The 25,893-nt window shown below is 39.8% G+C and overlaps 1 protein-coding gene across 1 annotated transcript; it reads left to right on the top strand.

Annotated features, from left to right (window-relative positions):
• The first annotated feature begins 22 nt into the window (after nucleotides 1–22).
• On the top strand, nucleotides 23–25,666 carry ANAPC2 (anaphase promoting complex subunit 2). The gene is made up of 13 exons (XM_031951899.1): nucleotides 23–284; nucleotides 694–1,322; nucleotides 3,130–3,262; nucleotides 9,682–9,856; nucleotides 15,057–15,176; nucleotides 16,310–16,427; nucleotides 17,358–17,539; nucleotides 19,289–19,430; nucleotides 21,193–21,268; nucleotides 21,486–21,689; nucleotides 23,357–23,486; nucleotides 24,218–24,456; nucleotides 25,140–25,666. Exons 1-13 carry the CDS (start codon nucleotides 168–170, stop codon nucleotides 25,350–25,352), a joined length of 2,478 nt encoding a protein of 825 aa, XP_031807759.1. The 5' UTR covers nucleotides 23–167; the 3' UTR covers nucleotides 25,353–25,666.
• Nucleotides 25,667–25,893: the final 227 nt, after the last annotated feature.

The following is a 25,893-nucleotide window of genomic DNA, read 5'->3' as shown; positions in this document are numbered from 1 at the left end:
CGCGCCGGGACCAAGCGCCGAGCCTCTGAAACAGCGGGAGCTAGAAGCTGCAGCTGGCGTGGGAGTGGGAGTCGGTGTCGGAGCCGGAGCCGGAGCCGGAGCCGGAGCCGGAGCCGGAACCGGAACCGGAGCGGGGGCGGGAGCGAGTTCCAAGCCTGACAGCGCAAATGGCGACGGTGGCGGCCATGGTGGAGAGTGCAGCTTGCGGGGCTCCGGGGGCCGAGCTGTCAGTGGCTTGGAGTACCGTGAGCACTGGGCTGGTGCCGCCCGCCGCGCTGGGGCTGGTGAGGACCACTCTCCGGCGGGCGGGCTCGTCCACCCGGGCCCATCCCCCCCCCCCCCTCGCCCTCGGCCCCCAAACCCATCCCTCTTCTTAGGTCTAGCCCCACTCTCCTTCTCCCCCTCGTCCCATCCCCCTATCCAGTCCCTCTTCTCAGGGGGGCCTTCGGCGCCTGCCCCACAGCTCCTGCCCCTCATGCCTCTAAGACCCCAAAGGGTGACTTAGGTTCCCCCCCTTATTTCTCTCTCTCTTTAACTCCCCTCCCCCCGCGTCCTGACTCTCCGCAGCCTTCTCCCTCTTCCGGCTGACCCTTAGAGCTCCTTTACCCCTTTGTTTTAGAGACGCTCTGAGGGAAGCACATACTTTTTTCTGGCCCTTCTTGGCCCTGTCCTTATGAGTTCTGTGCTCTCCAGGCAGCTTCCAGGCCAAGTGGAGCGGTGAGTTTGAAAGAAGAGGAACTTCAGGCTGCTGTGGAGGTGCTGAAGTGCTATGAACTTCACTCCATCCTGGAGGAATGGTTTACAGAAGTGCTTCAGACCGACCTGCAATCTAACATCGCTCCTGAGTTTTGGAATGCCATTGCTCAGTATGAAAACTCTGTGGAAGAGCCCCAGTGCATCCTGCTCCTCCTGGAAGCCTTTGGCTTGCTCAAGTGTCGGCTGGACCCCTACCTCAATAGCTTGGATCTGCTGGAAAAGTGGACACAAATGGGCTTGTTGCTGGGGACTGGCTCTCAGGGTCTTCGGGAGAAAGTCTATACCATGTTTAGAGCCATCTTGTTCTTTTCTACCACAAAGACCTTTCAGGAGATGATCCAACAGTTCTATGGGCGTACCTTTAAAATCTACATGCACCAACAGAAAAAAAAGAAAGGGGATGAAGGGATGAGTGAAAGTAGCATGAGTGAGCCAGAGCTGGACCAAGGTGACTTGGAAGAGAGTGGGTCTCCAGAGAACCAAGAGTGTGGTGGCTGCAACAGTGCTAAGGAATTGTGCTGGTGCTCAGTGGCTTTGGAACAATTCCAACAGCTTAGTGAGATATTGTAAGTGATTACAACTTGAAGCTGCTGTGATGTTGGGCAAATCCCTCTGCTTCTTTTGGTTTCAGAGATCTCTGTGGAATAAAGCAATCAGGTTTAATCATCTGTCAGATCCCTTCTAGCTCTAAATTTTATTATCCTATAATAAATATTTCCTAGCCTAGTCACTTTCCCTAATATCAGGCAAGATTTAACAAAGCTGGAGTAGAGGAAATCCGTTACTTCTGGGAAGTAGAAGAGGATTTTATGCTATCTTAAGGCCCCACTTTCTTTATTCCTAATTGCAAGGAATGCATAAAAAAATGTAAAGTGCTAAATAATTAGTAGAAAATAGAATAATTAATTCACACTTTTAGGCATTGATTATATTACCGTGTTTTCATCTCTTCACCTATTCCTGGACTTGAATTGCATTCAATAGAGAATAAGTCATAAAAGTGATTGTCTTGTGTCCCCTGTCATTGGAGAGTTTCAAGTGAATGATTGCTGACTGCTTATTAGCAACACTATAGATATAATTCATATTATGGTTAGTGATGGGACCAGGTGGCCCTTGAGGTTCCTTGTTTTGTATTCTGAAAGAGATGATTAGTGTATGGCTTTTTATTTTCATATCCAAAATTACTAGCATTCTCTAGAAGTACTTAAGAGACAGTAAAGAGTTTTGGGGAAAGAATTTTGCTTTTCAGCAATATGTAAGATATTTTGCTAAAAGGACTAAGATTTCTAGTTTTACCTTTGGGGTTCCTGATTTTCATGGATTGGATTTTATTTTGATGAAATCCAAGTGAATTATCAAAGTTCTTTTATGCTGAATTTTTTTTTTTTTTTTGTATTGGAAAAACTGCTGTAAATGTGCCCTGAAGTGGACTTGAAAGTTTTTTGGTCCATAGATTTTTACTGTAGCTATACTAGTTATATCCAAAGTGAGTCTCTAAGTATGGTTCTCTGAGGGACTCCCTTCTGGGCCATACAAGGCTGGTGGGAAGAGCAAGATACACACAAAATATGTGGTTGATTGTTTTTAAGAGTGTATTTGTCATTACAGTTTAAATCCGTATCTTTATCTAAGCAGAATTTTTACAAATTTTTTCAGTGGTAGGAAAGAGCAAGTTGAATAGTTATCTTTATCCAGAAGTGCCAGTACATACATTGGAGCCATGTTTACTTCTCTGTTGACTGATCTGTGGGGACACCTGGTGGTCAGACTTGTGTTGCTTCATCATTTAAAGTTAAGAAATCCTATATTCTCAGCAGATTTTCCGATCCTTTATCATCCTTGAGGGCAAGTCCTTCAGCGGAAATAGACCACCTCGTCTGTGCTTCTCTCCTCACTTTTAGCTACTTCCAACCTGCTAATTGCCTAGAAACTCCCACTGCAGTGTTTTTCTTGGACTTTATCCCTCAACAAAATTTAGTCTGTTCAGCTAATGCTGTCAGAATCCTGTTTTGTAGGGGGTACTGATGAACCTTGGGAACTTTGTTCTCTTACTTTTACAGATTTAACATATTTATTTTAACAGTGACCATTGTTAGTAATGAGCTACAAACTGAAATGGTGGATCTAATGGTAATGAATTTTTTGCTGGAGGGTGAGGATGGCTTAAATATTTTGGGGTAGAGAAAAGAGCATACAGAGGCTGGCAACTTAATCTGTCTGGATTTAGGTCCAGGTCCTGTTTGAAGGACTTAATTTCTCATTTGTAGTCTCATATTTGATACTTTCTGAATCTCTTTTCTTGAATCCCTTGCTTCAGCTGTTCCTTCAAATGGCTTGGGATAAAATTTTTGAACACTGGCTTCCCTTCAGGCACAGGCTAAACTTGTTGGAGAGAGTCAGTGCTGATGCAGTTACAACTATCTTGCACCGGATGATTGAGGAAAGGATGGAACGTCGATGTCGGGGAGAATATGAAAGATCTTTCTTGAATGAATTTCAGGAGGTAAGTTCTCTTTGTGACTTTATATTTCTTTAGAGAACACAAGTAGGAGAGAATTAATTAAAAATTGGATCAAAATATAAATTTAGAGTGGTAGAATATACAGATAATCTTTTTGTTTATCTTGTAGTTGAACAGATTTAGGAGGAGGGTTTTTGTTGTTCCTTCATGGTTCTTGTCCACGCATGCGTTATTAGCTGTGGCCTAGGCTTCATATAGGCTCTTGTGAGTGTGATGATGTTAATCATTCAGTCATTTAATAAACTTATAAAGTCCTTGCTATGTGCTAGACACTGTAAAATGCTGAGGATACAAAGAATGCAAAAACATAATTTCTTTTTTCAGGGAGCTCATATGCAAAGGTGGGAGGGAACAATAGTGACCCTGATGAAAATCTGACAAAGTAGAGTGAAAGAGGATAGTCAGTCAAAAACTTATTATCTTCCTATAGAGGAGAGAGTTTCCAGTAAAAGGGTATGATCAAAAGCTGCAGAGAAGCAAAGAAGGATAAGAATTGAGAAAAGCCATCATATTTGACAATTGAGATCATTGGTAGCTTTGGGGGGAATAGTTTTAGTTTAATGATGAGGAGATATGAACATGTTTGTAGGCAGTAGGGAATAAGTAATTAGCTAGAGAGATGAAGATTAGTGAGAATGGAAATGATAGAATGATTAGTCTCTTTGAGAGAATGGAATAGAATAGGATCAAAGGTGCAGGTTAGAGAGGTTGACTTGGCAGAGAAAAGGACAACCTCTTCATCTGAGGTGGGGGTGAAGGAGGAGATAGCCAAATTTTAATATGCAATGTAAAATTACATTTCTGGTGAAACAAGCATAGCCAATCCTTCCTCTCAAGTAAGGGGGAGGAAAACTTGGATTGCTAAGAAGTTGAAACATGACACAGCCCTATTTTCCAATAGAAGCCTTTATACTTTATTTATTTATTTATTTTTATTAAATAACTTTTTATTGACAGAACCTATGCCAGGGTAATTTTTTACAACATTATCCCTTGCACTCACTTCTGTTCCGATTTTTCCCTTCCCTTCCACCCTCTCCCCAAAGATGGCAAGCAGTCCTATACATGTTAAATAGATTACAGTAGATCTTGGATACAATATATGTGTGTAGAACCGAACAGTTTTCTTGTTGCTCAGGGAGAATTGGATTTAGAAAGTATAAATAACCTGGGAAGAAGAACAAAAATGCAAGCAGTTTACATTCATTTCCTAGTGTTCTTTCTTTGGGTGTAGCTGCTTCTGTCCATCCTTGATCAATTGAAACTAAGTTAGATCTTGTCTTTGTTGAAGAAATCCACTTGCATCAGAATACATCCTCACACAGTATCGCTGTTGAGGTATATAATGATTTCCTGGTTCTGCTCATTTTGCTCAGCATCAGTTCATGTAAGTTTTGCCAATCCTCTCTGTATTCGTCCTGCTGGTCATTTCTTACAGAACAATAATATTCCATAACATTCATATACCAGAGTTTACCCAACCATTCTCCAATTGATGGGCATCCATTCATTTTCCAGCTTCTGGCCACTACAAACAGGGGTGCCACAAACATTTTGGCACATACAGGTCCCTTTCCCTTTTTTAGTATCTCTTTGGGGTATAAGCCCAGTAGAGACACTGCTGGATCCAAAGGGTATGCACAGTTTGATAACTTTTTGGGCATAGTGAAGCCTTTATACTTTAAAAATTAGGAAATGCCTTTTTAATATTAATATTAAGCCAGCCTATGCTAGGTATTATTTTCTTAAGCTAAAGTTGTGTTAATTTCATTAGGTGGTTTACTCTTGGTCTAAGATATCAAGATGAAACAAAAGTGGATTATATTCTGGATAACCCAGAATATTGCCACTTTCTTTTTAACCTCAAGTATTCTAATCTTGGTTGTTAATACCTCAAATGCAGAAGAAACTTTGTTTCTTTTTTGCTCCTACTGCACTGATCTGGACTTGAGTGAGTCTTCCCTTGTCTTCGTTTGGGTTACTCAAAAACAAAACATTCAGGTGTCCTAGATGGGGGAAGTTGCTCTGTCAATAATTCCACAAATAAATTCTGAATGCTCACTTGAACATATCACTATTTAGGATCTAGTTTCTGAGTCTGGGTCTGTTTTCTCACTTTTGCCAAAAAAAGAAGAAATCATTTATGGGATTTAGAGCTGAAAGATACTCTGGAGATCAAATCTAACCTTTTCATTTTACTGATAAGGACATTTAGCCTAGAGATGGTAAATGATTTGTGATAGAGCCTCCTTTTGGTTATACAGTGTATACCATGGACAGGCTTCTGGCTTGTCCTGCCTTTCACTGTCATAAAGCTTGGAAATTGAAAAGAAAAACTAATGGCTCACTCCAATCCCCAGGAGACAAAAAACATTTTTTATTACCCAAAGGGAGTGGCCAGGTAGAACAGTAGGTACACTGCCAGGTCTGGAGGCAGGAAGATCTGAATTAAACTCTAGCCTCAGTAGCTCTATGACCCTGGTCAAAATAAGTCACTTAATCCTTTTTGCTTCAGTTTCCTAATTTTAAATGAGCTGGAGAAGGAAATGGCAAACCACGTCAGTATCTTTGCTAAGAAAACTCCTTATGGGGATACAAAAAGTTGGACATGACTGAGTAACAACTACCTAAAGAATCTAAAACAATGCTTAGCAATTTTTTTAGTCTCGAATACCACTAATAAGACTATAGCATAATTAGAAGAGAAGGGGGAGAAAGGAAGTTATAATAAAGAGAAGGAGATACATGATATTCTCTTAATTGACAAGACAACTCATATCTCCAAACAAATTTTGTCCTTGGAAAACTATTCAACAGTAAAGCTATTGCTCCAAACATTTTTGAAATTCCTCTTTTGGAAATTCTTGAGGAAATAATTTATCAGCTAAAATGAAAAAAAAAAAACTACTAGAGTAGAACTCATGGGAAAGCTCTGTGTTTGATTTAAACTTTGTATCTTCTTGATTCCTAATGTAGTGCACTATACAAAGTATGCATTTAGTGTTTTATAAATCTAATTGAAGGACTTATTAACTTTGTAGTAACAATTTCAAAATTTATTACCTATTATGATCACCCATTCTAATCATCAGAGAAGTTTTTCAATGACTTTGATGTCACTAAAAACCCAATCTATTTCCAAAGGATAAAGATTTTCCTTCATTGAGGCTATTCAGAAGAATGTGCCAAGACTAAGAAGAGATTTTGAAAGGAGTATTTCTAGAAATTCTTTGATCACTGGCAACATTTTTGAAATAATCATTAAGGGGACTTTTCTGAATAAATGAGAATAATCATTTGGAAGGTATACATTTTGGTACATCTATTAGCAAGCCAATCATGATATTATGTTTCCAACTCATTTATAGATATATAATGAATACATGCAAATGTGTATCTGTACATAACTTTTTTTTTCTTTTGCTGAAGCAATTGGGGTTAAGTGACTTGTCCAGGGTCACACAGATAGGATGCGTTAAGTATCTGAGATCAAATTTGAACTCGGCTCCTCCTGACTTCAGCTGGTGCTCTAACCTAGCTGCCCCTGTACATAACTTTTTAATACATTTTATGCATTTAAGTTATTGTCTCTGGTACTGTCAGAGCTAGAATATCAGCCAATTAGCAAATATTTATTAAACATTTGTGTCATTAATCATATGTGTCAGGGATTGTGCTTAAGCACTAGGTATACTAAGAAAAAAATAACAATCCCTGCTATCAAGAATCTTGTATTCTGTTGAGGTGAGGATAGCATATGTAAGTCAAGTCAAGTCAGCAAGCATTTATTAAACATCTACTATGTGCTAGGTACTGTGCTAAGTAATAGGGATGCAAAAAAAGGCCAAAATAGTCCCTGCCCTCAAGGAATTCATAATCTAATGGAAGAGACAACATGAAAACAAGCAGCAAACAAACAACAGACAGGATAAATTGGATATAATCACCAGAAGAAAAGAAAATACAGAATAAATGCAGAGTACATGGAATATGATATTAGAGGCAATAACCTGAGCAGCTAGAGGGACCAGGAAAGGCTCCCCCCAGAAGAGATATCATTTTGGCTGGGTTTTAGAGAAATGCCAGGAATTCTAAGAGTCAAAGAAATAAGTAGAATGGAGTGTGTGTGGAATGGAGACAAAGAAATTGAAAGACAGACAGACATAGTCATCTGTACTTTGGGAAAAAAAGACTGTGGTATCTGTAGAATGGGGTGAGAAACCCGTAAGGCCCGTGAAATTATTTGGTCAGGTCCTGCCAAGTCAACTGCAGGTGATGATGAGTTGAAAGCTAGATATAACAACCTCCTACCATTTGAATTTTTAAGTTGATAATTTTGTATGACCCTCGAATAATGTTATAAATATCTAACTGTCCCTTTGCAAAAAAAGATTCCCCACCTCTGTTGTAGAGGATAAATTGGATAGAATAAGGAGGAAGGGAGGCAGAAAGACAAATTAGAAGGATGTTGCATTAGTCAAAGTGAGAAAGGTGATGGAAATCCTCTACCAAAGTAGTAGCTGTTTGAATAGAAAGGAGACATGTTTAAGAGGTATTGAAGGGAAAGAAATTACAGGATTAATAAACTAATTGGATAAGTAGGATGAAGAAGAGAAAAGCCAATAATGATGCTGAGGCTTTGAATGTGAATGATTAGAAGGATAATGTTGCTCTTTACAATAATAGGGAAATTTAGAAGAGAGAAGGTTTGAGAGAGAATTTAAGGAGTTCTGTTTTGGATTTGAGATGTTATGTTGTTGAATTTGAGATATCTGGGGAACATTCAGATCAAAGTGTCTTAACAAGCAATTTGTGATGCATGACAGGAAAGACTATGATTACACAAATAGATCTGGGAATTATCTTCATAGATAATTAAATCCCCAAGTAGCTGATGAGCTTACCAAGTGAGAATAAGGAGATTTAAAAAAAAAAAAAAAAGGACTATTTTTAGAACCTTAGTATGGAAACCAAAACTGCTCTTTTGGTTTCCATATTAACTTCTCATGGTTTCTTCTTCATCTGTATCATGCCAGGTGCTGCTGTTGAACAACATTATCAGATGCTGAAGAGAGGTCATGAAGGATAAGAATTGAGAAGAGTTCTTTATATTTGGCAATTCAGAAATATTGGTAATTTTGGAGAGTTGTTTCAGTTGAATACTGAGATTGGAAGCCAGATTGCAAAGGATTTAGAGTTAGAAGAGGCAAATTCCTGATTATAGATGTTTTTTTTCCAAGGAGTTAAGCCAAGAAAGGAAAGACAGATATAAAGCAGACATGGTATGATCAATTGAGGGTTTTTTATTTTAAAATTTATTTTTCTTTTGAATTTAATCAACCCCAAATAAAAATGGACATTTCCACATATATAGTAGAATAGAAAGAGAATGAATTGTACCAAAAACTACGGGTATAGTAGGTATTACTTGTTTGTTTGTTTTTTAAGTATATATGATAAATTCAGCCTTTAACTTTAGTTTTCAAAGTTGTCTGGCTTATCTGTTCTTTCTGGCCTTCTGGTCTCTTTACTGCATTTAAAAAAAAAAAAATGTATTTTTTTTCTCCCAAAGGGTGGGGGAGATTTGGAGTTATAGATAGCAAAAAAAGTGCTAATAGATAGGAAGAGAATGAAAATTAGAAAGTGGATTTGGTGATGAAGGCAAACTGATGATGAAGACAAGAGGGAATAGGATTATGGATAAATGTTTAACAGTTAGTCTTTGAAATGGCCTCATTATCAGATACTAGAATGGAGAAATAGATAGTGGGGGGTGGGGGAGGAAGGGAAAGAGAATGTCAGAAGGATATGGGATGAAAAAGATGGAACTCCTAACAAACAAATTCTTCCCCCCCCCTCCCCCCCAACAAAATATAAGTGGAGATCTTCATCAGGAAGAGTGAGAGTAGGAATTGGCATGAGAGATTTGGAAGAAAAAAGAAAAAGACTGAAACAGCAATTGTAATCAGTGTAATAGGGAACCAATTAGGGAGATATAACAGGATTGCTTTGCTGAAGTGGGAGCCTAGTTGAAAGTAGTTAGCTTAAATGGGTAGTAAGTCAGCAAGATTTGTGAGTTATCATGAGAATAGAAACTCAGAATAAAGCTTATAGCTGCAGCCAAAAAAAAAAGGACAAAAAAGCAAAACAAAACAAAAGAAATTGTATTGGGCTATTAATCTGGCCAGGGCTTTGATCATAGACCTTGAAAATCATACATAAACATTCATTTTATCAGTTGTTAAATGTTACATAAAAACAAGTTATCATTATACATTAGTATATCTCCTAAGATCAACCAGCAAAGAATTTTAGAAGCCTCAGTTTCTAATATTGCATTACAGGTTAATGAAACTTGTTAACTAGGGCAGTAGATAAACCTTTCTGTTTTCTTTTGACAGTGGATAGAGAAGGTAATTGGCTGGCTCAGCAAGGTGTTCCTACAGGATAACCCTATGGGTCCCACAGTCCCTGAAGCCAGCAGTACCCTGAGACGCTGGCGCTGTCATGTACAGAGGTTTTTTTACCGAATCTATGCCACCATGCGAATTGAAGAGCTCTTCAGCATCATCCGTGGTAAGCATCAGTTCAATTCAGTAAGTATTTACTAAGTGCCTACTATGTGCAAGGAGTTGGGGATACAAAATCCAAAAAAATCTCACTACAGTACTGGAACATAGGATGTAAAGATGAACCAGATCATTGATGGTTTTAGATGCCAGACTGAGAAGGTTTTGTTTTATCCTCAAAGTTGAAGGGGAGTTATTAGAACTTTTTGAATAGAAAGAGAACATAAATCACTGTCACACTATACATCTTTGAAGGATTCTCATAGTTAGAGGTAAGAGATAGAGGATGACTTAGCAAAGGAAATAGGATAGTCAGTCAGGAAAGAGGAAAATGAGAAGAGTGCTGTTAGAGTCACCAAGGGAAGAGAAAATATTCTGGAATAGGAAGTGATTCAGTGTTAAAAGTTGCACACTGTGTCAGGTAGGATGAGGGTAGAAAGAAGACTGATGATGAAGCATGCCCCCATCTCCTGTTAGGGACTCAAGATGAAGAAAGAAACAGATTTTTGGACACATCCATTCGGGAATTTGTTTCACTTGGCCATGATTATTTGTTATAAGGACTTGGTTTATCTTTTCTTTTCCCACTTGATGAGAAGTGGGAAGGAGAAAAAAATTTTAATTTAGTTTTTTTTAAAGGGCAGATTTAATAAGGTTTTTTTTTTGTTTTGTTTTGCAAGACAATTGTGGTTAAATGGCTTGCCCAGAGTCACATAGCTAGGAAGTATTAAGTGTCTGAGGCCGGATTTGGGTCCTCCTGTCTCCAGGGCTGGTATTCTATCTATTGTGTTGTCTAGCTGCCCCAGGCAAATTTAATAATTAAGAAATCACATGTAACCTTGGAGAAAATAATTTTAATTAAGTGGTGGTGTCAGATACCAGATTATCAGAGACTAGTGCATGAGTGGGAGATGAGGAAATGGAAACACTAAATATAAATTGACTAATTCTGAGAGTTTAGTGCTAAAAGGGAGAAGAGATATAGTATGATTGCAGAGTCAAATGAAGGATTTTTAAAGATATGGGAGACCTGGATATGTTCTTAAATATCAAGCCAGCAAATAAAGAGAAAGTGAAAGAAGAAAAAAGAATGATTGATAGGACCAGCTCTCAGAAGAGGTGGCATTAAGGGACCAGATGATTGAGGTGGATTAGGTGAATCTAAAAGGAGAAAAAGATGTTAAAATATTGGCCCTAGTATTGGGCTTGACCTAAAGAAAGACAATCTCCTTCTCAGAGACTACAGAAAAGAAGACAATAAGATAATATGTGGAAGGTTTTAAAGGTACAGAAGAGAGAAGAGGAAGGAGCCTATCAGTTATTCAGTCAGTAAACCTTTAAGTTCCTACTGGCTGCCAAGAATGTTGTGAGGTGCTAGGGATACAAATGCAAAGATTGAAATGATCCTGACTTATAAGGAGTTTACATTCTAGTGGGGAAAAGAGCAAAATTTAATAACAAGAACAATAATAGTATCTAAAATAATCATAGCTAACATTTACATAGTGCTTATTATATAAATGTGCAAGACTTACTACATGCCAAACACAAACTAAATTTTCTTATAATAACTTTTTATTTTTCCAAATACATGCAAAGATAGTTTTCAACATTCATCTTTGCAAAACTTTATGTTCCAAATTTTTTTCCCTCTCTGCTTACCTCGTTCCTTATCCTATGCAGCAAGTAATACAATATAGGTTAAACATGTTCAATTCTTCTAAACGTATTTCTACATTTAAAAGAAACAAAAACACAAGCTAGCAAACATCAACAACAACAACAAAGATGAAAATAATAAATTGTAATCCACACTCAGCCTACATAGTCCTCTCTCAGGGTGTGGATAGCTCTTTCCATCACAAGCCCATTGGAACTGGACTGATTCACCTCAAGGTTGAAAAGAACCACATCCACATGATCATCACATAATCATATTGTTGCTGTATATAATGTTCTCTTCGTTCTACTCACTTCATTTAGCATCAGTTCATGTAAGTCCCTCCAGGCCTCTTTCTGAAGTCATCTTGCTGGATTGTTTCTTATAGAACAATAATACTCCATTTCATTCATATACCTTAACTTATTCAGCCATTCCCCAACTAATGGGTATCCACTCAACAAATTAAATTCTTTACATTTGTTATTTCATTTGATTGTCATAATAACCCCGGGAATAGTAATTATAATAGCTAGCAACTGCAAAATTCTTTATTTTTATTTTTATTTAATAGCCTTTTATTTACAGGTTATGTGCATGGGTAACTTTACAGTATTAACAATTGCCAAACCTCTTGTTCCAATTTTTCACCTCTTACCCCCCACCCCCTCCTCCAGATGGCAGGATAACCAGTAGATGTTAAATATATTAAAATATAAATTAGATACACAATAAGTATACATGACCAAACCGTTATTTTGCTGTACAAAAAGAATCAGACTCTGACATATTGTACAATTAGCTTGTGAAGGAAATCAAAAATGCAGGTGGGCATAAATATAGGAATTGGGAATTCAATGTAATGATTTTTAGTCATCTCCCAGAGTTCTTTCTCTGGGCGTAGCTGGTTCAGTTCATTACTGCTCCGTTGGAAATGATTTGGTTGATCTCATTGCTGAGGATGGCCAGGTCCATCAGAACTGGTCATCATATAGTATTGTTGTTGAAGTATATAATGATCTCCTGGTCCTGCTCATTTCACTCAGCATCAGTTCGTGTAAGTCTCTCCAGGCCTTTCTGAAATCATCCTGTTGGTCGTTTCTTACAGAACAATAATATTCCATAATATTCATATACCACAATTTATTCAGCCATTCTCCAACTGATGGGCATCCACTCAGTTTCCAGTTTCTAGCCACTACAAAGAGGGCTGGCACAAACATTTGTGCACATATAGGTCCCTTTCCCTTCTTTATAATCTCTTTGGGATATAATCCCAGTAGTAACACTGCCGGATCAAAGGGTATGCACAGTTTGATAACTTTTTGAGCATAGTTCCAAATTGCTCTCCAGAATGGTTGGATTCGTTCACAACTCCACCAACAATGCATCAATGTCCCAGTTTTCCCGCATCCCCTCCAACAATCATCATTATTTTTTCCTGTCATCTTAGCCAATCTGACAGGTGTGTAGTGGTATCTTAGAGTTGTCTTAATTAACTGCAAAATTCTTTAAAAATGCCTTTATTCTCAAAACAATCCTGAGAAAAAGATGCTATTATTTTCTCCTTTTATAAATGAGGAAACTGAAGCAGACAGTGATGAAGTGATTTGCCCAGCGTCACATTGTTAATAAGTGTCTGAGGCAAGATTTGAAGTCAGGCCTTTCTGACTCTAATCCTAACCCTCTATTCATGTGCTAGCTTAGTTGCAAATAAAATGATATCTGGCATAAATATAAAAAAAACCCTATACAAATCAGATAAGTACAGAGTAATTTGGGAAGGAGGCTACTAGTAGTTGGGGGAATCAAGAAGACTTCATGTAGAAGATGAACCATGAACTGAATCTTAAAGGAAGAAATGTTCTTGATGAAGGATGATCTCTGTTTTGTTCAGTAGAAGTCAAAGTCAGGATTTTCTAGTGAGGGAAGGAATTGTGCGTCACATAGGGCTTGAGGAAAAAAGAGAAACGTTGGAAGAGTTACCACAAGGACTATGATTTTAGGAAAGAATGAAAGGATTTCTGTGTAGCATCAGGCATTACAATGGTATGATTTTCTGCAGAAGTATTCCACCGTATGATTGTGAATACAGATGATAGAGGATAGGTTTGATTCACACTTCATTCTTGGCAAATTGTAAGGGTTATAGATCACATGATTGAACAGTAGATCATGGTGTATAGTTGAACTCGTCAGCTGTTTGGTCATAGTTGTGAAGGGAAGAGAGATTTTTCTGAATGCAAGAAGATGAGTGTGAGAGGAAGAGGTTTAGGATAAAAGGAAGTTTTATCCTAATAATCATCATAATATATTATGTATTATATGTATTACCACATATATATATGCACATATATGCCATATATAGCATATATTACCATAATAATCATAATAGTATGAACTTCCCAAAGAGGGCACAATAGAAAAGTAGGGGTGAACAGGATGGAGCTAAAAAGACAATGAGTGGTTGCAGAGTAAAAGGGTTTTGTGCTTTGTTTTTGCTTTTGTAGGCAGCAGTTAATGACAAGGATTGGGGGGGGAGGAGGATCAGGAGGAAGAAGGAATTTACTTACCTTAGTTTGAGGGAAGTTCCATTTTACTGAGGTTCCTGCCTTCCAAGGTTTTATAGTAACACGTCTCTGGGGACTGGGGAAGGAAAGAATTGAGTTAGCAAGCTGATTGGATGGAACATCTGAGTTAATAACGATTTGATGTTTGGGTCCCTAGGAGCCCAGTCAGATTTAAATTTAGTGCCATTTGGTCATGGCTGAGCACCTTGGTGTTTGCATGCTTGATGATTATTTAGAGCTAAGTAGATATCTCTCAGGTGACAGTAAGTTCTAGGGTAAAGAGGTCCCTAAACTCCATTCCAGAGAGGGACCAAGAATGGGGAGCTCTTGCTATCAGAGTTGTCCCCTGTGTGTTTCTTCAGAAGGTTTAGTGATTTAGCGTGGAATAAGTCATATTTCCATATGTAGTAGGTTCTGGGACAGGGAGCATTCCAAACCCAGTTTGTAGAGGTTCTATGCTTAGGTACCACCATCCTCACCAGATGACAGATTTGCTCCCCAGTTCTCAATTGGACTGGACTCATGACTATGCATACTGCTGTATATATTCATCTTTTCTTCTCACCCCATTTCTCTCCCTACTCAGGTTAAGGCTTTCCTAGTCTGGCTGAAGTAAGGATTAATTTTTTACTTTACTGAATTAGTTAAGTGAACATTTTCCTGAGCTACCTGGATTCATTGTGTGACCTACTTTCCCTATTTCTGTATAGTCAAAATTTTCTTAGATTTGAATTCTTCAAGTGGTTAGAAGTTGAAACTACCTCTTTTTTCCCTCTATGGGTTCATTTTTGATCTTAAGATCTCAGATGAGAGCAAAAGTGTGGATATCAGGAGTTCTTTGCATAATGCATGTATGTGCACTTTAATTTTGTATGTTTATAGCTTGTGTTGTATCTGCATAGGTGTAGGGTATTTTTAATATACTAGTTTGAGCTCACAGTGATAAGATTTTACAGCACTCTTTGTCTAATTTCTAGATTTTCCAGAGTCTAAACCAGCTATTGAAGATTTGAAATACTGCCTGGAAAGGACCAACCAGAGACAGCAATTGCTCAGCTCCCTTAAAGCAGCTCTTGAGACCCGTCTCCTTCACCCAGGTTGGTTCTGTTCATCAAAGGTCATTGCTCTGGGTCTCACTATCCAGCTTCTCTCTCATTTTGTAGGATAATTAGGTTTGTTTGTCATGGAGTCTTCAAACCTTTTATTGTTATTTCTTTCATGTTCTTGGGTCTTAGTTTTCATGTTTGTGAAAACTGAACTTATAATAGAATTTGAGTATAGCTCTCAGGATGTAGAAGAGAAGCAAAGAATATTATTCTCTTTGTGACACTGAGGTACCTTCTGTTCTTCATTTGAAAAAATGAAACAACTAAATAGACCATGTTTGAGTTAGAACCCTTGATACTTTGCAAAATTAAGAAAATACCTCACCGTTAGATGTTAAAGTTAAATAATAAAATTAGGCATCATCTAGATAAGTGATTTATTTAGCAGTACATATGCACATGGTTGCAAAACAAAACCAATTTCAGAGCTTTTGGTAGCCAAGAACCCAGGTTTTTGTCCAGTTAACATACAATTTGAAGGGAATGAAAAATAGGATGAAATGGTTAAGCTACTTTGATTCTTATTGGAGGAGGAGATCTAGAAACAATAAGGTGAGGATTGGCTGGAGGGGATTGGGAGAAATTCAGGAGACTTGAGGAGAGAAGAAAAAGGGGCCATTTTGTGACATTTTTTAACTCAGGTGATTTTTTGGGTCAGAGGGCATAATAATCTTATGACTTGAAACAACTTCACAAAATGGTGACTAAAAGCAAAATGGAGTCATTAATGCTATTTGATACTACACAGAAGAGCTTTGCAGTAGGAACATGGTTCAGGAATCTGGATAGAGTGGATATACCTAGTCTTTCTTATTTCACATGCAGAATAGAGCAGGGAACAAAGTCAGATCAAATATCTTGGGAGTGGAAGGGAAAGTGAATGTTAAATGTTCTTTCTCTGAAATGCTGATTGAAGAATTGAGAACAACATAAGGGGCTTTAAACAAATACTTTTTAGGAAGGGGCAAAATTTCTCCAATCCCTTATTTGCTTGAGTACCCTGGCCACCTGTATTTCTATTGTTCAACTTCCTGAGAGCTTATTCTTCTAACTTGCTTTTTAAATCTGATATGGGTATCCTTGAGGTATTTCAACTGTTGTTCTTCTGCTGTCTTCTATTTCAGGGGTAAATACATCAGATATCATCACCCTCTATATCTCAGCCATCAAAGCCCTTCGGGAGCTGGACTCCTCCATGGTCATCCTGGAAGTGGCTTGTGAACCTATACGACGATACCTGAGGTGAGAGAGAGTAACAGAAAATAAGATACCCATCTCTTTCATCCCTTCAGAGACTTCAGCCCTTTATTATCAATCATTCATTCATACTTCTCTTTACTGAGCTATTGATAATATCATGTACAAGACAGCTCTGCAGAAGGCAAGAAATTTTTATTGTCCTGTGAAAAGTTTCTGAGGACAAATTGCCTGGGGGAGATAGGATATTACAGTTGTCTAATGTAGTTACAGAGGGTTGCTTAAGAGAGAAGGCTCCTTGAAAGATTTCCTTGGGTTTGGATTCTCGTTCCATTTCCCCGATTTAGCACTTTACCCTACTTGGGGAGGTCTGGCTTGTCTTCCTAGTTCTACTTTGTCCCAGCCCAACAATTAAAACCAGAGTTATATACTTTTATCCCTTTTAGACTGAGTAATGAAGAAGCAAGATGTTCTGCCCCAGGAACAAGCCCTGAGCTCAGGCCTATCCTGTGCACAGCTATCCCAACTCCAGTTGATCTTCCTAGTGGTCAGGAATCCCTCACGTGGTATCCTCCACTAGTCTTTCTATAAGGTGTCCCTACTAGGTCAACTTCTCAATTTGTTCTCCACCTGCTTGGTTAATTCCTCCTTGTAAACCCACTGTTCTCTACATATACTTAGAAATTTCATTTCCTGCTGTTTTTCCCCTTTGTTTATACCGATGCTCTGCAAGACATCATCTTATTTGCCTCCCTGTTTTCTGTCAGTTATTTTCCTTTATAGATTTACATGTATAAGCATTTATATCCAATAAAATATGATTTCTATCTTAGCAAAAAGGGGTATCATTTCTAATTCTCTTAGTGCTAGACCAGGACTATTTATTACTATGGCTGTGACCATGCAGGGATCTCCAGGGCTGGGAGCTGATGGTTTGGCCCCATGTCATGACCACACATGGTCTCACCCTGACAGGACACGGGAAGACACTGTGAGGCAGATTGTAGCTGGGCTGACTGGTGATGCTGAGGGTTCTGGGGACTTGGCTCACGAGCTCTCCAAGGCTGACCCGGTGACGCTGGAAAATGGCCAGGAGAGTGATGATGACATCTGTGAGCCGGAAGACTGGGTGCCAGACCCAGTGGATGCAGATCCAGGTTAGATGGCTCTCGCTAGGGTAGCTCCCTAGCCTGCCATGGGCTTTTGGGGGTTTCTGCTTGGTGGGAAGGGCAGCATTGAAGATCTGGCCTTGTATATATTTAGGGTAGACTTAGTTTTGTTTGTTTTTTTTTCCCCCATTGGTTCTGTTTTTTCATTGGTCTCATTTCTGTTTGCTGAGAACCTTAAAGCTAAGTTTGTGGGGTGATCCTTACTTTAGTGTCCCAAGAAGGGATAGATAGCTTTGGGGTGCCTTGGGTTGTCATTTGGGGGTGAACTATAGTGAAGGCACATGAGCAAGATTGGGATGCAAAATGAGGTTTAAGGAACCAGCTCCATCATTAATAGACTCCAGTGGACCTCTTTGAGGAAGCCAGGAATGGGATGGGAAGGGTTTTCTTTTTATGAATGGTCAAGTTTTAATTGGAGATCTTTGTCAGATATGAGCTTGTGATTTCCCAGTTGGGTGAATATTGAGCTCAAGAGCCAAGTTATTCATAACAGATATTGAACCTATCTATGCCTTATTTATTTGGTCTGTAATCTGTCATCTCTTTATTATATATGTAGAATTAGATAGATAGCATAGGTGGCACTGGAGGCCAGAAAGGAAGCCCTTGCTTTAGAAAACTGTCTGTGGAACTCAGACATGCAGCTTAATTTATCCTGTTGAAGTGCACACAATCTCTGAGGCAGGGGCTGCGTATTTCCTTATCTCAGGTTCTCTGCTCTGTACCCTTTCATTTCATAGCTCCTGCTGCTACTCCAATAAAAGGAGAGGAATATATTAGCCTGGAGTATCTCCCTCTGGATTTCTGCCTGCTTCCTTCCTGAGAGCAGCAGCTAAACAAACCTCACACCTGTGCTCTGGACACAGAAAAACTGGCATAAAAAAGCACTCTTTTGGGATTAAACGCACAGTTCTCACTTGCTATCTTGCTTGCTCTCCTTCCCACTGTAGTTCACCCCAGTTGTCTCCCATGAGTCTCCAATAGCTATCTTTTCACTCCTACCTTCCTTCATTCCCTCCCTGGCCCTGATCTTAAGTCTTATTGGGTTTTCTCTTCTGCCTCCCCTGGCAGGCAGCCTGAATGAGTCAGTAGTATTGTTTTTTATCAGCAGGGGAGCCCTGCTGATAGTGATAGTTTCAGATCCCCTGTCCCACCCTCCTCTCCTTACACATAGACACACAGTTTTACTTTCATCCTTTATTTCTCTAGCATCCTACAAGACTGATCCTTCTCTCTTCCCACTCTTTTGACAGGAGTGGTGTCTAGGGTAGGTATTCCTAGATTTTTTTCTCAAGAGGCCTGACTGCTTTCATTTACCCAGAAGTCTTAAGATCACTGGTGGGGCTGGAGTCAGGGGTTGTGTTAAAGTCCTTGATGTGGAAGGGTGGCAGTGGTTGCTGCCACCAGTCATACTTTCTACTTGGAACCCTGGCAAGCTGGGGAGGAGAATGGGATGATAGCAATAGCTGGTTTGATAATCTGTTTGGTAAGTCTTTTAAGTCTATTGTTAGACACTGATCGACTGGTTGGGGACCATTGGTCTGGTATAATGAGAATGATTTTCAGGAAATCATCTGGTACTGTAATGCATAATGGCTTTGCTCATTTGGGGCTTGAGAAAGCCAGGGTGGGCTCATGTGCCCTGGGGTCCCTCTGCTGCCAGCAGCACATTCCTGTCTCTGCCAGTGGATCTAGAACCTCTCTCTAATATTCTGGCTTTGTTGCCTGTGTCTCTAGGGAAGTCAAGCTCAAAACGCCGCTCCTCAGACATCATCAGCCTGTTGGTCAGTATCTATGGCAGCAAAGATCTCTTTATCAATGAGTACCGAACACTACTTGCTGACCGCCTTCTCCATCAGTTCAATTACAGTGCTGAGAGGTAAGTTGGTTTTTAAGGGGAGAGGAGTCTTTGTTGCATTGTACTCTGGTATCCAAGGCACAATATCTTTGAAGAAGAGATCTGATTCTCTTCTGACCTAAATGAGGCCCTCAGAGACTAGGAAAGGGATTATCAAGTGAGCAATTTCTTCTAATTGCATTTATTTGTAAGGTCTACTCTGCTCAGTGAAACTATTACTGTTAAAGATAAGCCGTGATTCCCTTCCTTGTTTCCAGTAACTTGTTTGTTAGATGTAACCCCCTAGAAATAGGGTTTTATGTACATATTTGAAAGGCTTTATTGATCCTCTTTTCCTTTATCTGTATCGTAGGCACTTCCTAATGATGATCCAAATTGTCCTTGTAATTAATAGATATTGTTAAGTAAAACAAAGGAATATATGTAGGTTATGCTTAAAAATGTGTACTTCATTCTGTACTTCTGGTCCAGTGCATCTCTGCCAACAGGCAGGGAGGCATGATTCACTATCAGTCTTTTGAAATCATAACTGGTTACTACATTGATCAGAGTGTGAAGTATGTTGATGTTATTTTCATTTTTGCAGTCATCTTGTAAATTGTCTTCTGACTGTGCTTAATTTGCTCTGCATCATTTCATAGAAATCTCCAAGTTTTTGTGAATTTTTCATATTTATCATTTCTTGTGATAGCTCATGTCATTCTAGTACAGTATTTTTTGCTAGAATTTATTCAGCCGTTCTTCAAATGATGGACTCCCTCTTTGTATCCATTTCTTTGCTACTACAAAAGATGCTGTTATAAATATCACAAATGTTATAAATATTTTCTCTTGGACAATAGGACTGGCAACTCTGTAGGAGAAGACTCTGCAGCTTTTGTGTATTACTGTGAATTTTATATGTATATAACCGTGAATTAACATTCACTTTTAGGAAAGGCACCCTTCTTGGCTTGGAGCAGGGTTCCCATAATGCTCTTTCAGAGTTGCCCACAAGAGGGGGCTGAGAAGAAGTCAGGATACTCACTGCCGTTAATGGAGGATCTCTTTTCTTGGCAGACCTGAATTGTTGGTCTCAGGGATTCCTAGGCATTTAAGCAATTTGGCATCCCCAGAGATTTTGATCCATTTTGCTCTTTAGGGAAGGGTTGGGGAAGACTTATCAGAACATTTGAGATCTCTAGGAAATATTTCATATTTCACAGCAACCTTTCAGAACTTCTCAGTTGTCCTGATCTCCAAACAACTTCCCGGTTAGTTCAAGGTCTCAGGGAAGATTCATGAACCCTTGTGATATAGTAGAACAGAGAGAACTCTCGGGTAAGAGGACTTGGATACACATCCCAATAGCAGTTTGCTAACTGTTTACTATAGGCAATTTACCTATCCCACCAGTCCTTAATTCCTTCAACTTTAAAATATAGGAGTTGGAGTGGGTGGTTTCTAAGGTACCTTGCATCTCTAAATTATATGAGTTTATAATTACTTTTTTAATGGGTAGAGAGATGGAAGTGAGAGTAGAGATAGGAAAGAGAAAAAATGCATGGAGAGCCCCCAAAATAAAATGTTCCCTCCAGTTATCGAAGTCCATGTTTGGATATTTATTATATCCTCTCACTTCTTCCTCAGGGGTAGTTAGATTGTTTAGGTCTCTTTGATGTTAAGAAAGAAAGCCATCACCATAACCCGTACTCTTTGTGAATTGTCAGATTTAGACATCCCTTCCCTGGCACATGGAAGATCTTGTTCCCCAGCCCTGATATAGTTGTCTTTTCATTTCTAGGGAAATCCGCAATGTGGAATTGCTGAAGCTCCGTTTTGGTGAGGCCCAGATGCACTACTGTGAGGTCATGTTGAAGGTTAGTGTCCCTTTGGGGAGGAAGTTCTCTCTCTAAGTTGTGCAGAGTGCATCTCAGTTTCCATACTCAGAAACCCAATGGGCTGCTCTCCTCTGGAAGATGCCTTTCCCATCTTTGTTAATCATCTTCCCTCCCTAATTCTGGATGCAGCCTGACTCCTGAACCCACCCCAGGCACTCCAGACATGACCTGTCCTCTGTCCTCTACTTCACTCCAGGACATGGCAGACTCTCGGCGCATCAATGCCAACATCCGTGATGAGGAGGAAAGGCTCCCTGAGGAAGAGCGACCCCCATTCAGCCTCATTGCTGTCATCCTGTCTAGTGAGTTTTGGCCAACCCTCAAGGAGGAGAAGCTGGAGCTCCCAGAACAGATCAAAGAGGCAATGGAAGCCTATTCCAAGAGATATGAGAAGCTGAAGGTACCATCCCCCCCAACATGTAAGGGAACTGGGAGGGGAGTGTTCCCTCTTTTCCTCATTTATATACATTATTTTGTAAGTAAGGGATTATTTTAGCATCAGATCATTCCAGAATATGGTAGTGAAATCTGTGAGTGACTTGACTGCTAGGAAATTCTTGGATGAGTTGCAGGGGACCTCTGAGTAAATTAGAGCTTAAGAAATATCACCAAAAGTCAGTCCTATTCTGTCAGATTTGACCTGTACCCAATATTTCTTGTGGTCTGTCTTATTCAACTGTGCATGTGAATCATGTTTTAAAGTTTGGTTTCCCATAGGTGAGCTTTCAAAACAAAGTAATTCATGCTATTTTCATGGCATGATTTACACAACGATTATAAATTAAGTGTTTGATAATTAGCCAAACAAAAATTAGCCAGAACTATCTGAATTAAATATATAACGTGAGTAAACTATTGTGATTTAAGAATTCTATCAAATGATATTTTTCTTTTAGTTCCTATTGTTAATTTTACTTTGTCATTGGCTACAAATTGTTTTCTCTTCCCATTGTTTTAATATATCTTGAATATCGGCTCTCCTCAGTCCATTAACCTTATGCTTAAAAACTCTGAAAACTTCCCCTGGGAAAGAAAGATTCTGTGTTTCATACAGCTTAGCATTCTAATAGAACTTGGAGTTGTCTATATTTTCAGCTTATCTCACCCCAAATGTAGCATTCAGGGCTGAATCAAGTTGTCTTTGCTCTTGCATATTGTTCATATTCCAGTTTTGCTACTTTGTCACCTGTGAGCTTTAGTTTTATCATTTGTCAAATGAGGGACTTTAGAGGTAGGTGATCTCTTGGATCTCTTCTGTCTCTAAATCCTATGACAATCTTTAAAGGAGGGAGCATCTTCTAATTATAGTAATTTGGCACTTATCCAACAAGTCCATGTTTATGCTTTGTAACTTTAGAAAACATTTATAGCGTTTTTAATAAATCTCATAATTTTAATTTGGTGCAGTACCTTGTCAAAGGCTTACTGAATCCATTGTTTTTTCCTTGCTTAAATACTTTCTTTTTTCCTCACATAAAATAGAAGAATTAGGTGGAACTTCTTTTTATCACATAGGCTGTGTTGTCTTTAGTGTTCAGTGGAGTCTGCTCTTTCTTGATTTTACCAGTCACCAGTTTCTGGTTTCTAGGGGGCCTTCTGGTGCCTGAGGGGCCTGCCAACAGTACTTCTACCTTTGGATGCACTAGCCATTTATAATGGCAGGTTACATGTTTTAGCCAATGGTTCATCAGTTTCATTCTTGAGGTCCTTCAATGTCCTTCAATGTTTTGTGGTGCCATCTATGTCTGGTAATTTTTTCATATATATTTGGTCTCTGATTTAGAACATTCTGAGCATTTATCATTGTTTCTTCAATTTCTTCTAATATTTGGGCTCCTGGTAGTTTATCTGTTTACTGTACACTGTTAAATTATAGAAGAGGAACCATGAACAACCCCTTTCCTAATACTCTGGCCTAAATAGAAAGGGTATTGACAATAATCACAGAAATATAAGGGCCATTTTGCAGAAACAGCAGCGTGAGATTGAGGAGCCACTTGTAAGACTCTTCTCTAAACAGACCAAGTAGTTTCTGGACCTTCTGCTGATTCTTCTGTCTCCACTCAGGCTATGAGGACCCTGAGCTGGAAGCACCACTTGGGCCTGGTGACTCTAGATGTGGAGCTGGCTGATCGTACCCTTTCCTTGTCGGTGTCTCCAGTACATGCTGCTGTCCTGTTGCATTTCCAAAGCAAAAGTAAGATTCCTCCTGCCTTGTTCATTTCTTACCTTCGTACTGCAGTCTAGATGCTGCCTTGCATTCTCTGGGTGAAGGGACTAGGTTGATGACCTGGGAGTTCATGATTCTTTTAAGCTGGCTGAACTAATAGTCCTACTTGGGGACTTTTGATTTTCAATTCTTAGGCTCATTTTCTGGGTTTATTTCCTCACTAAACATCAAGCAGCTCTTACTCAGAGTGGAGCATTCATACTACCAGTTACATTACAAAAACTTTCTGTTCTGGGTTCTGAAATGGTCCTTGATTGGTATAGGGTAGCAAGAAGTTGAGTGAAAATTAGACACTTACCTTCTTGCATCCAGCCCAGCTTTTTGTCATCCTTTCCTCCTGCTTTTTGGCTTTTGCATCACTGGGACTGCCAGGACTGTTTTGCTGGGGAAGGGTGACCAGCTTTCTGTTAGGTTTCTGGGATTCCTTCAAAGAAAGAGTGATCACTGGGGCTCAGCCCTTTTTGCCTTAGCTGATAGACATTCTCTTTAAGACAGAGTTCAAATTTGGTTATGGAATTCCTCACTTCTTTATCTTAGAGTGAGTGCCCTGGACTCAAAGACATATCTGAAATGGGCAGTACAGTATTGGTCAGATCATGCAGGGGATTGGTTTGGCCATTGTTCGTCTTGGACCTAGGTCCACAATAACACAGATGCCCTTACACCTCTCTATATCTTATTCCTCCATTTGACCCCAGGTAGCTGGTCCCTGGAGGAGTTGAGTGAGGTGCTGAAGGTTCCGGTGGCCTCCTTGCGGCGCAAGATGGCTCTGTGGCTGCAGCAGGGGGTGTTGCGTGAGGAACCCCCTGGCACTTTCTCAGTGATAGAGGAAGAACAGCCTAGGGACCGGGCAGACAAGGTGGTGCTCCTGGACAGCGACGAGGAGGGTGACTCAGCCATGGCCTCACAGGCTGACCAGAAGGAAGAGGAGCTGCAGGTCAGTCCCTGGTCCTACTCCTCCAGGCAGTGGGAAGGGAGCCTCCCCAGAGGCCAGGTCCCCATGGGAGGTGGGGCAGGAGCTAAGCTGGGCCTACTTCTGGCTGAGCCAGAGGGGGTTGGATTGAGAATGCAGCAAAACAATGGTGACTCCTTTCTAGAAGCCCTTGTATCTCTAAACTGAGCAGACCAGACTCAAAGCTTTCCAACTCAGCATTTTATGAGTCCACAATATGAACTCTCCTTATTCCCCGTCCCAGGACCTGGCTGAAAGGCTGATTTTGAAACACTCACTTGTGTGTATCCACAGATACCTCCTCTTATCTGATTCTTAGAGGACTCCTCATTAAGAAGGAGACCTCCTGGAGATTCCCAGAGATGGCCTAGGCCATGGGAAGCAGTTATCCTACAGAAGATGAGATGCTCAGTTCAGGGGATATGAGGAATTTGTCTCAGCTAGTCCTTCAAATCATGTTAGCCTGGGGAGATGGGAAGGGAGGGACATTATTATAATTTGCCAAGGAGGAACTGGAAACACAGATGGGAGGAGATTGGATGGTAGCAGAACCATTGTGATGGTACCTCATCTCCCACATTGGTCTACTGAACTCTAGGCAGATTAGGAATGGGGGAAAGGCAGATGGATACATCTTGACTCATTCTCTTGGTTTCTTTGCTCTGTAGCTATTCTGGACATATATTCAGGCTATGCTGACCAACTTGGAGAGCTTGTCTCTGGAGCGCATCCATAGCATGCTTAAAATGTTTGTGATGACGGGCCCAGTGGTGACTGAGATAGATCTGCAGGAATTGCAAGGCTTTTTGCAGAAGAAAGTTCGAGACCAACAGCTCATATACTCTGGAGGTGTCTACCGCCTACCCAAGAGCTGCAGTTGACAAGAGGCAGGTCTTCCGCCTTATCATCTTGGGACTTGAGGGGCCTGTGGGGTCATGTTGAGAAGCATGTTAGAGACTGACCAGAGCTCAGGATCACCCTAGGACTGCCTGTGAGAGTAGGATCTGGTCAAGTCAGGCTCTCTCTATGGGCTTTTCTGCTTTCCATAATGACAAGGACAAAGAGCATGTGTGTTATTCCCTCCCCCATTCCTCTTTTGCCACCTCACATTCATTCCTTTTCTACTATTCCCAAAATTAATTCAGTACTCTTTGTTGCTCATTAAAGGCAAATTGGCTTTTTAATCATTTCTCTATTTTCTGTGATGGTTTTTGATCTGGGACAGTGTGGGAAGGAACACCAGTAATAGAAATCACATTGAATTAGAAACTATACCTAATATTAGGCACTTCATTCTTCCCCATTTCATCTTCAAATTCCAGCCTTCTTTCATAACTGGGCCAGACTTTAATCCCTGGGAACAGGGTTTAGGTCATGATCAAATGATGTCCTGAGCAGGCCAGACATATTCTTATGATGTCA

This window comes from Sarcophilus harrisii, chromosome 2 (assembly GCF_902635505.1).
Source record: "Sarcophilus harrisii chromosome 2, mSarHar1.11, whole genome shotgun sequence".
In the NCBI taxonomy this organism is placed as follows: domain Eukaryota; kingdom Metazoa; phylum Chordata; class Mammalia; order Dasyuromorphia; family Dasyuridae; genus Sarcophilus; species Sarcophilus harrisii.
The sequence above is the reverse complement of the archived record's forward strand: the minus strand, read 5'-3'. Positions and strand labels throughout refer to the sequence as shown.